The sequence below is a fragment of the Acomys russatus genome, chromosome 23 (genome assembly GCF_903995435.1).
Source record: "Acomys russatus chromosome 23, mAcoRus1.1, whole genome shotgun sequence".
NCBI lineage: Eukaryota > Metazoa > Chordata > Mammalia > Rodentia > Muridae > Acomys > Acomys russatus.
Window position 1 is genome coordinate 24,416,431 of NC_067159.1, and position 12,188 is coordinate 24,428,618.

The window sequence follows — 12,188 nt, forward strand, 5'->3', positions numbered from 1 at the left end:
TGGCACAGCAATGGAGAAGCAGACTAGGGCACTGTGTAAATAAAAAGACCTTGCCAGTTTCCGGTTGAGTTTCCTGATGCAAAGGTGGTCCTTAATATTTTCGGTACACATTCCTTTATTGGATGTATGTATTGCTTATGTTTTGTCTGTGATTTGCGTTTTCATTCATGGTGTGGGAGCTCTTACTGTCAATTATGTCAATGAGCAGTTTTAGTGCATTTAAGGAATCTTTACAGCAAGTTTCGTTATTATTATTATTATTATTATTATTATTATTATTATTATTATTATGTTACTATTTTACCTTATATATTTAGATCTAAAAGCCACCAGGATTTGATTTGGGGTGCGGATGGGGTGGGGTAGACATCATGACTCCATGACCTAGTGTCTTTTACTGAAGTGTACTGTGCCAGCTCACCACACCAATAACTGACATAAATCAAGCCACAGTGCAGGTGTGTCTCTGGTTCACTGGTTCTTTTGTCTGCCTGCGTGCGGTTTCGGTGACTTTATAACTAGGTTTTGATAACTGTTAGCATGGGTCGCGCCTCAAGAAACCACCTAGTACTGCGTGCACCTCCACCCACTTGCCTTCCCAAGCGCGCGTGTGAGGGGAGAGTGGTTGATTTGCCTGTTCCCAGGCTCTTTCACTGTGGTTACTTCGGTCTTTGTCCCATCAAAGCCCTTTAAATTGAAAGCCAGCCAGGTGTCTGCAGAGCCGCAGATCTGCTGGGTAATTAAATAACGCCTGGGGTGGGGGTGGGGGCGCCGGGAGGAGTGGATTAGGTGAGGCTGTCCGATTGAGCGAAGAAGTTCTGTTAGGAAGAGAAGTCTAGCTACACTTGAAGTCTAGCTTCTTCGGGGGAGTTAAGGGGGAGTCAAAACTCTCAAATCCCAGCCGAGGAGAGCCAGACGAGGTCACTGAATGTAAATGTCGCGGGGGGTTCGGCCCAGCCGGGCGAATCGGCTGGGCGGGGTGGGGCCGCGAAGCCGCAAATCACCAGTTGAGAGCTAGAGAGCGCGCCGCGGGCTCAGAGCTGCGCCTGCCGCCGCCGGGCCAGGCAGGAGCCGGAACGGAACCGTGGTGCGCACCGGCCAGGCGCGCCGGCCTCTCGGCGGACGCCCACGGACCATGAGCCGCCCCAGCTCCCGGAGCAACTACTGTGCCGTGCGGGCAGCGCGGCGCTGAGCCGCAACCCGGGACTCCGAGCGCACGCGGGGAGGTGAGTGTGCACCGCGCAGTCCTGACCTTAACGGAGATTGGACTAGAAGTTCTTTAGAGAAAAGTTAGGCTCGGAGAAGAGCGCAGCCCGCGAGTGTTTTTACTCCCCGACTGCCCCCCCCGCAGATTTGGCGTGGGAGTGGGAGGTGGACAAAGTAGGGATGAGACTTGAACCTTGCGGTTGCGGTCCTCGGATCCGGGAGCTCTTGGGAGTGGAGCGTGGTGATATGCCTCGAGCATCCCCACTCGTTGGCTCTGGGGCGGTATCGTTCCCGGAGCTGGCCTCGGGAGCCTCTGTCTGGACCCTCTCTGGACCCCTCCTAGTTCAGTCTCATTCTGCCGGAGGCCGGTCTAAGCTAGGGAGCACAGAGACGGCCCCGACGCACGGCTGAAAGCCTGAGGCTTTCTCCACTAATCTCTTGGGAAGTTAAAAAAAAAAAAAAAGTGAAGGAGCTTGCCCAGTAACTGTTGACAACATCTCTCTCCCCTCGCCTTCCCTTTGTTGAGAAAGAATGAATAGTTGGTTGTGTGGCTCCCCTTGAGTCGGGGAGGGGAAGGCAAAAGGAGCGAGGGACGGGTCGCAGCCTATCTTCCTTTACCGCCTAGTGTACTGCCACTTAAAAAGTTTGATCAGGCGGAGACACTCATTGGAGGGCAGCTGGCAAAGGCAGCGCGTGCTGTAGGGCAGCTGCACAGAACTGATGTTTCACAGTTGCCTGAGGCAAGTTGAAAGGGGGAGTAACCTGAATCTGTTTTTGCCTACAGCACTTAGGCACCGAAAGTAGAGCCCTGAGTTCAGAGAGTCTTTTAAACCTTGACTCTTATCTCCCAAGGTTCCACAGGCCTCTCTATGGCAAGTACATGCCCCCTCACCCCCACCCCCACCCCCAGAAGGTCAGTTTAGAAGCTCATGATCTCATTCTGTGTTTCCCGGTGCAGGAGAGAGCTAGAAGGGGGCTCTCGGTCATGGGGAAAGACCACTGCCCACCCGCAAGTGTGCCAGGAAGCCTCCTGAGCAAGAAGTAAACAGTTTACCATGCCAAACGCTCCCACAGTGCCCAGCACGGGCTCACTCACAAGTGCTGTTAAAAAGCCTGACACGTCCAAGATGAGTAGCCAAGATTTCAATTCCTATTGATTAAAAAAAAACAAAACAACACAAAACAAAAAACAACTGCTTTGTCAGATGGGTGCTAAGCTTAAGAACCTTGCCCTGATAACCCTTCACTGTATTGCTTGAAATACAATCCGTGGAAGAATTATTCATACTTCAGTCGGTTGGCTAGACTTCAGAAGTTTACTTCAAAAACCAAAAGGATGCCCCCGATTCCTAAGGCCAGGCAAAAGTTCTAAGTGAAGAAGCCAAGTTTATCTGTGGGGTCTGACCATCTGCTCTCTTGGTCAGACTTTGCAAAGGAGATAGGACCACGGATTTGAATTGCAAATTCTCTGTCATGGTCCGGTAAGGGCAGCTGAGGCAGTGGGGTTTCCAGCTTGAAGCATAAAAGTTCTTAAGGGCCTCCCGACAGATTACCACGTGTGAGTTTAACTTGAAATTATCCTGTTTCAGAAACCAGAGAAAAATCCAAGCGAGTGGGGCAGTGCCTCAACTTGCAAGGTCATCACATTTTGTGGTTTGGTTCTAGCCATCTTTGTAGAGCAAGTGAGTTGGACAGAGTTCATAAACTTTTCAAAGCTCATTGGCTGACCGGAGTCAGGAAGGCAGGCTGCAAGGCTGTGAGAGTTTGCCGGGAGGCTCATTCGTCTTCTCAGCATTCGCAGCGGCTCATACTTTCCTCTCAAGATGGAGCATGTGATCTTTGTATGTGTTTCAGGATCTGGCGGTGGAGGCCAAAGTCTTTGCTGATGTTTGTTTGAAAGCGTGCTGCGTGTGGTTGGTTCACTTGGTGCCTGTGCCCTTTCGCGTCTATGTCCTCTCTGCTTGCTGTGCTTACATCTGTTCTAGGTTGAAACAACCCTTTCCTCCCCCTTCCCGCAGCGGTTTGATGTGTGACCTCCCACTTCAGTGGGGACATAGCACGTAAGCTATGCACACGTGCATGGCCCCTGCCCTGATTGGAGGAGGTGCATTCTTGCTTGCTGTTGCATCGAGGCCTTCATACACGTGATCCCATTTCATTTTCATAACAGTCCAGAAAGACGGGATTGTTAACATGTTTCACAAATGACCCACTGACTGTCAGAGAGTGGTGTGTAACTTGTCCCCAGACCTCATAGCTATTATGGCCGAGGCAGGGTTGAGGTTGGAAGTAGTAAATACTGGCTCTGGGTATGCAGGCTCTGAGTCATACTGTTTTGATGTTAAAAGACCAAATGGTACACAAGAAGGGTTTAATGACTGCTGGCATCGATCGGCACAGAAACATCTGCAAGCGAAGAATACAGGGGAGGCAGCGGTTAGAATCTCCCGTGGAGCTATTCTAGCCACTTATTTCAGCCTTCTGTGTTTGCTGTGCTGGAATCCTTCCCCTGCCTGCAACTTCCTTCAGATCTCTCCTTGCCTGGTGCCTTATCTTCCCCCTCAGATCTCCTGTTATTAGCTCTTCAGAAAGACCCTCCCAGACTGTCATATATCACAAAGCCATCTTTTCCTTCAGGCAGCGCCCTATCATTTTTCTCCGTTTTGTTCTGTTTTGGATTCTTGGGGGAGGTACTTATAATGTGGGTATTGCCTGGTTTATTGTGTTTATGTGGTATGCATGGACTCCCCATATCTCAATTCAGGCTTCTTGAGAGCAGAGCCTTATCATACCTTCACCTCTGGTACCCTGGAGGCCCCTACAGAAAATATTTTCAATGGATAAACATTATCCCTCTGAACTGTGAAAATAAACTTGGAAATACCAATGTTTGCTCTTTTTAAAAAAATTTTACTTTTAATTTTATGTGCATTGGTGTTTTGCCTACATGTATGCTTGCATGAGGGTGTTAGATCCCTTGGAACTAGAGTCACAGTAAGTCATGAGCTACCACGTGGGTGCTAGGGATTGAACCCAAGTCTTCTGGAAGAACAGCCAATGATCTTAATCATGGAGCCATCTCCCAAGCCCCCCAACATTTCCTTTTACTGTCAGCTTCTTGTATAAAATATTAACCTGATGAAGTCAGGGATCATATTTTTTGTTTGTTTGTTTGTTTTTGTTTTTTGGTTTTTCGAGACAAGGTTTCTCTGTGTAGCCTTGGCTGTCCTGGACTAACTTTGTAGACCAGGCTGGCCTCGAACTTACAGCGATCAGGGATAATTTCTAATTTGTTTTTTGTTTGTTTGTTTCGAAGACTTAGTACAGTATCAGCCATATTTGAGGCCTTCCACCCAGGTAGACAGTTAAAGTGAAAGGTACCCTCTACCGAAGAGATGCCACAATGCAGTGCTTCTCAAGCCTTGCTCCAGATTTGGAAACGCTGTAGAGCTTTGGAAATGCTGATGCTAGTGTCCTACCTACAGAGATTCTGATTGTAGAATCCGGGTTGTGGTTGGGCCACACTGTAAACAGTCCTTATAGGATCCTTACACAACAGCCAGACTAAGCCCTAGGTGTTTGTATTCTCAGAACTCATTTTCTGCGTTGGTCCCAATAGGCTTGAGGCAGCCATGGTGAGAAGCAAGGATGCGCTTCATGCTGTGTTGATGGTCTCTGGTGGTGTGGGAGATGCTTCACACCTGCTCTCATAGGTGATCCTAATAAGTGCCCTGGTTTGTTCCCTTTGTGTTGATGACTCCTTCTGGATCCATGTCTAGCATAACAGAGTCTAACCTCCTTCACCACCTAGCTGGGCCCTAGTGCCTCACGGCTCCAGTTGGTGAGCTCCTGCATGGCTCCCTCCTGAAAAGCTCTTGTTGTGCTACGGCATCACGCCATCCTCCCATGGCCATGGCTTCCTTCCTTCCTTCCTTCCAACTTGAGACCTTGGGCCTCTAATGACTCTTCACTCTGTCCTGTCCTTTCTCTTGGCCACTTCCTGAGGTCAGAGTTCTTCATGGTTTACTGCCATCTGTCCGAGTGATGCCTCTGACTTCCCTTACCAGAGTCACCTACCAAGTTACAGACGATGGGATCCCTCCTGACACTCACTGGTCAAGTCCAGACACTTGGGCAGAGCCTTCAAGATTCCCTGGCCTTGCCCGATGTGGTGGATGATTCCGGAAATGTTTCTCAGCTTCTCCACTCTAGAATTGGGCACGGCCTGAAGTATGTAACGTGTGTGCGGATGCTTTCATACCTCTAAGGATCTGGTGTGTTATAGTGTCCTCTTAGAGAGCTTTTCCCAATACATTCAGGAATTGTTGTTGTTGCTGCTGCTGCTGTTTGTTTTGTTTTTCGAGACAGGGTTACTCCGTGTAGCCTTGGCTGTCCTGGACTTGCTTTGTAGACCGGGCTAGTCTCTTGAACTTACAGAGATCCGCCTGCCTCTGCCTCCCGAGTGCTGGGATTAAAGGAATGCACCACTGTGCCCAGCTATAGAGTGCTACTTAAATATTTGTTGAATTAAAAATAGAAAAGGAAGATGTTAACAAAATAAATAGAGGTGTGGGGTACTTGAGAAGGCATTTTGGAGCCTTTCAGTGCAATCTTAAACTCCAGTTCAAACTTAGATGTACAGAGAAGCCAAAGTCATTGGAACTAAAGTCATATTTGTTCCTCTTGGGTCATGGAAAGAAATTTGATTGACAGCGTGGCCTTTACACATGAAGATGTTTTGTGTGGTCCTAATGGCATATGCTGTATCTCTCTCCCCACCCCCACCCCACCAGTTTCTTTGAGATGATGCAGGGCTGTCAGGAAAGAAGGAAGGTGCTGATAGCTTGAACAGAGGCAGTTCACAGCTGTGTGGGGTGGTGGTCGGGAGGAGTTGTTTGGGGGGCTGCTAGTTGGTTTACATCACTGGTGACCAGGTAGAAGGCTAGGGAATTTGCGTTTCTTTTTACAATAACAATGATTAGCATTGAGTAAGTGCTGACAGTGTGCCAGGAACTGGCCAGGATGGGAGGGGCCCTCCCAGGACTCACCTCCCTATTTTTCTACATCCCTTGTGAGCCAAGCCTTCCATGCGGTCTCACAAGCGGCAGACAAGCTTCTGAATTATCAGGGCTGGCAAAGAACAGAGGGCTGGCTTAGGACTGTATTCTGGAGTGTATTACACCCAGTCCCCAGCACTCCTGCACTTTTCTGTGTTGCGTGTAGTGGTGGATTTTGTGTGGCTTCACATACCCAGTGTGTTTCCTTTGCAAACTCCTTTTTAATTCCACGGCAGCCTCCATGAGTGCGCAGAGTGGAGGTGAAGCCAAGCCAACAATGAATGTGTAGAGCCAGCGCTGCAGGGTGCTATGGGGGCAGTTGTCACTCAAAGCGCCACCCCCTCTCCCCACCCCACCCCCATTGCAAGGGAAAGGGTGGTGAGTTGAGGAATGGGTGCTGTGAGCTTGAGAATGGGCTGTTTTGTTCAACTGTACAGACCCTAATTGGATGTTATAGGTAATGTAGGGCATCTTCTGGAACTTTAGGTACCTAAGGAATCACTACAATTTTTTAAAAATTAGGGCTCCTGTTTGATTTGTATGTTAGCCTTGATGGACCAGGTACAATTTGGCTTAGGTCAAAACTATAATTTATGTAGGAGCTTAAACACTGTTGAAGGCAAATGACCACCAGCCATATTTGGGAGCAGTTGTGGGAGCTGGTGCTGTGCCTCACTGGCCGTTCCCACCTCCCCCCCCCCCCCCCCCCGCCTCACCCCCCCCCCCAGCTTTGCACTCATTTCTCTCCTGCTTCCCTTTTTCTTCTTCCTTGAGTTTATGGGATGTATATACGGAAGAGAGAGCCACTCCTGACCCTTGACCCTGCCTTGGTTAATTAGAGCACAGTGATTTATTTATATGCATCAAGCCTTTGCTGGAAAAGCTGCCCTATCATTGTGGGTAGCACAATTTTGGTCTGGCAGTGCACAAGTTCCGGGAGCTGGAGAATCCCAGTCATCTCTGCCTGTTTTATCATTTGCTGGGTAGTGGACCAGTGTAGCAGTCATCTGACAACTTACAGGGTTTTTCCTGGTGTGTATTACCAGTCCTTTGATAACAGTCTTTTCCCCTTAATTGTACCCCCCTTTCAATAACAATAAAACAGCTCACGTGGTTCTAACAATTCTGAGATGTGGTCGTGTATTTGGATTTGCCACCCCTCCAGCTGAATTTCTCTTCAGAATCCTGATGGAGAGAAATGGGCAAACCATTCTTATGAGGTTCCACTAGTGATGTCTGTGACATTATCTATCTTTTGATGAGTCATGACTGTTTCCAGTTTCTTCCATAAGCTTGAAGTTGGTTCTTGTGAATATCTTAGCCATGTTCTTCCCTCTTTTTCCCTCCTTAGAGTTGAGAATCATGGCTGCGGGAAAATTTGCAAGCCTTCCCAGAAACATGGCTGTGAATCACCAGTTCCCCTTGGCCTCGTCCATGGACCTTCTGAGCAGCAAGTCCCCTCTTGCGGAGCATCTCACAGATGCCTATCAAGACGTGTCTATACACGGCACTCTTCCACGGAAGAAAAAAGGCCCTCCTCCCATACGGTCCTGTGACAGTGCCAGTCACATGGGTACTCTCCCCCACTCCAAATCCCCACGACAGAGTTCACCTCTGACCCAGGACATCATCCAGGAAAACCCACTGCATGACTGGAAAGGGGAAACCTTCACCTTCAGGTAACTCCTGTCACCGCCTCATGAGTGAAAGTCATTTATGTTAAACGTATGTTTATGAGTCTCTCTTTCCCCTTCCCTCTTCCTTCTTTCCTTCCTTCCTTCTGGTGTTGAGGCCCAGGGCCTTATACATGAGAGGCACGTGCTCTGTCACTGAACTGCATGCCTAGCCCAAGAGAATAGTGTGACCTCTGTAAAGCCATCATCACACCTCAGCAGTTACCAATTGATACAGCCAGTCCTATTTTGCCTTTATTTCTGTCTCCTTCCCCTACTCTGGTATTGCTGAAGCAAATCTCATTTTCTAATAAATTTATTTTATCTAAACATATTTTCATATGTGCCTTTTAAGATTAAGGTTCCTGATTTAAAGTGTATGTAATCACAGCATAAATATAACAGTCTTTTACAAATTATTTCTTCTTACCATCTAATATTGGAGATTTTAAAATCTAACTTGCTACATCAAGACCCTTAAAAGAAAGTGCATTAAAAAAAAAAATTAGCTGAGCGTGTTGGTGCATGCGCCTTTAATCCCAGCACTTGGGAGGTAGAGGCAGGTGGATTGCTGTGAGTTCGAGGCCAGTTTGGTCTACAAAGTGAGTCCAGGACAGCCAAGACTACACAGAGAAACCCTGTTTTGGAAAAAAAAAAAAAAAAAAAAAAAAAAAAAACCAAAAAATTATAGTATTGGATTCTGAACTACAAAATCCATTTAATTCTGTAGCAATGCCAAGGCATTTATAAGTTAGGATCCATACGTCCTTTAGTTGTCAATATGCCAAAATTAAGTTTTTGTGTGCCTGAGTTACCAAATCAGCTTCATGATATGGTTGTGGGAGGACTGGTTGCTCCCTGCTGAGGCCAGGGCTCTGGGTGACTAAGCCTCATAGCTGCAAATGCTACTTCTCTGGGATTATAAGGACTGGGCTGTGATTGGTTTCTGCTTGTTAGAGCCAACTTGGGAGCTGTGCTCCCCTTTCTGTGGGTCTGCGGCATGTGATGATATCAGGCAAGGAACAGGGCATTTTCTTCCCTTATCTTTCTTGTCCATCCAACCTTGTAGCAAAGAAAGCTACTCTGATCCTGGCTTGGTTTTTGGTTCCATCTATATATTAACACCTATATTCATTAGAGGATATTGATTTTCTGGACCCCAGGGTTTCACTGAGTACTTAAAGGGTTGGTCCAGCATTGAGGACACTCTAGCAGCCAAAGTATTGCAGCAATCTGCCTTTGTCTTCTTGCATCTGAAGCAACATCTTCTCTGAACTGCATTCCAGTGAGAGACCAGATACACGTAATTAAGACAACACAAGATTATACTAAATGCTGTAGAAGAAGTGGGTTGACTTGCTGGCCCCTGTGGGCATGGGTAGTTATTGCTTTGTATTTGTAAGGGTCTTTAAAGATATGATAATTTCTGATCTAAGATGACTGCTCGATGAAAGAAGGCAACCTTGACCTGTGGACGAGCTTCCAAATACAAAGAGCTGGAGCTGAGAGCAAGTTTGGTGTGTCCACAAACCCCAGAGAAAGCTGGTGTGGCCTGTGGGTTAAGTTGAGAGGGGAGCAGTAGAGCTTATTAGGGGCTGGGGAGTGGGTAGACAATAGTAAAACATCAATTTTAGTTTCACATATTTGTAAGAAGAAAATGGGTGAAACCCAGCTGTGTGCCTTCCTAGCATAGAGAACCTACAGGCAGATTGATGATGAAATAAGCAGATATGGAGTTGGGCAAAAATAGAGGCTCATACTTAAGTTCTCTTTGTTAATATGGCACCATTGGCATCCAGTAGGCAAGCACCAATCAGTGCCGGGCTGCAAGATGCAGAGACGGGACTGGCTGCTACAGTTGGCTTACTGGGGAGGGCATCTTTTTAACTAAGCTCTTCTTGGGCTAGGTATCTACCATGTACCAGACACAGACAGTTCAGAGCCACTCCTTAGAGCCATGAGATCCTCCCTGACCTCAAGGGAAAGCTGTAGAGCGGGCCTGCTGGGCAGGAGGCAGTGGTGGAGTCACCGCCTAGCTCCAGGAAGTTCTTCATAAACACCCAAGGTCCAACCTGCCAACCTGCCTGGAGTTCAAAGCTTTTCTATTTGGAAACTGACTTGGACAGAGGTCAGAGCTCCGTGAAAGATCTTATCAGAGGGTGGGCGCAAGTCCTGAGTCTGAAGTCCTGGCTTCAGAAGCCAACAAGTCCTGCTGACCTAGGGTTTGTTTATCATTCACAACCCCAGTAATCTAAATCCGTATCCTTTTCTCTTCACTCAAAAGAATCATATTATTTAAGGTAAACACAAGAAATACCAAATGAATATCCTGCACAAATCACAGAGTAGGAAGGCCATAGGTGGTGTGCCAAAGGCTCATGAAGTCTGACCTGTTAAGACTCATCAACAGAGTCATTTTCTATGTTTTTTAAAAATCTCCTCTTGATTAAAAAAAACAAACAAACCATTTATTTATTATTTATACAGTATTCTGCCTGCATGTGTGCCTACCCACTACGGGAAGGTACTGGACCTTATTACACATGGTCATGAGCCACCATGTCGTTGCTGGGAATTGAACTCAGGACCTTTGGAAGAACCAATGGAGTTCTTAACCTCTGAGCCACCTCTCCAGCCCTCTCCTCTTGATTTTTATGAGTTCAGAGTACATGATTTTTCCCCCCTTCTTTTAAAAATACTCCAGTAATGTTATGAGCTGACTCAATTCCTTTATGAAATAAACCATGACATGAGGAAGGGTTTTGTCCATGACAGGTTAGCGCTGAGGAGCACGAATGAGAACCCTAGGTTCTGGAGAGAGAGGCTCTTTTAGAAAGAAACAGTGAATGGTGACCACCTACACCTGATTCAGCCTAGAGCTGAAAGGAGCTAGAGAAACACCAGCCACCCACCATTAGTTTCACTTTACGGTAGCCTGGCCAGATGCAGAGTATGACAACTTTCCACCTCATCCCATTTGGCGTTGACATGGCAATGACAGGTCCCCATGGGCATGCATCCTGGGCTCCCTCCCTCTCCAGGGTTATCCCACCTACACACAGAAAGCAACAACCCAGACAAGTACCTCCTTGTCTTGTAAATCTCTTTATCTGCACTTCTGCTTTCTGGGGCTTCAGTTGCCCACCATCAGCTAGCTGTTAGCAAAAATAGCAGATGGAAAATTCTGGAAATAATTCATGATTTTTTTCAGTGTGAGCTACTGAGTAGCAGGAAACACCTCACTGTGTTCTGCTCTATCCACTCAGGACAAGAATCATGTCCTGGCACATGATATTGGGTACAGTGTACCTAAACTATATATGCTCCCCACCCCCCGGAAACCCCCAAATTAGTCACGTGGAAACCATTTTGAATGTTATGGTATAGCAGTGTCTGTATTTGGGTAGGCATCACTTGACTTTATAATGGCCCCAAAACATAAGAGGAGTGATGTTGGTAATTCTGATGCTCCAAAGAGCAGCTCTAACGAGCTTTTTAAAAGTGAGAATTGAAAGGGTTTTTTAAAAAAAAATATTTTACTTATTATTATGTATACAGTGCTCTGCCTTCATATACACCTGTAGGCCAGAAGAGGACATTAGATCACATTACAGATGGTTGTGACCCGCCATGTGGTTGCTGGAAATTGAACTCAGGACCTTTGGAAGAGCAGGCAGCACTCTTAACCACTGAGCCATCTCTCCAGCCCCTGAGAACTGAAAGCTTTAACTTAGGGGGAAAAAAGTATGTTGAAATTGCCAAGATATACAGTATATTAAGTATGTTATTAATCTTGTTATAGTTTCCTATTGCTATTATTCTCTTACTATGCCTGATTTATAAATTATGCCTTATCATAGCTGTGTGTCTGGGACAAAACATAGCACATACAGGGTCCAGTACCATCTGTTGCTTCAAGTACTTTTGGGAGATAAGATTTGTGGATTTGTTATTTTTACAACAAACATGCTTATCGTATTAATCATTAAATTGTGACCTTTATATTTATTTATTTATTTATTTATGTATTTTTGTTTTTTTCCAGACAGGGTTTCTCTGTGTAACCTTGACTGTCCTGGACTCACTTTGTAGACCAGGCTGGCCTCGAACTCACAGCAATCCACCTGCCTCTGCCTCCCAAGTGCTGGGATTAAAGGCGTGTACCAGCACCACTGGCTATGTGACCTTTATTGTAATTGAAAACAAATTGACTATCCATCCAATGGGAAGCCTTGAGCAAAATAAAGTCTCC

General features: G+C 46.6%; 1 protein-coding gene across 1 annotated transcript in view; it reads left to right on the plus strand.

Moving 5' to 3' along the window:
• Positions 1-816: 816 nt before the first annotated feature.
• Bcar3 (BCAR3 adaptor protein, NSP family member) overlaps positions 817-12,188 on the plus strand; it is a 155,768-nt gene continuing 144,396 nt past the window's right edge. Inside the window, exons 1-2 of the mRNA XM_051165614.1 lie at positions 817-1,226; positions 7,615-7,942. Coding sequence (XP_051021571.1) covers positions 7,626-7,942 — 317 coding nt within the window. The 5' untranslated portion in view covers positions 817-1,226; positions 7,615-7,625. The remainder of the gene's footprint in view (positions 1,227-7,614; positions 7,943-12,188) is intronic.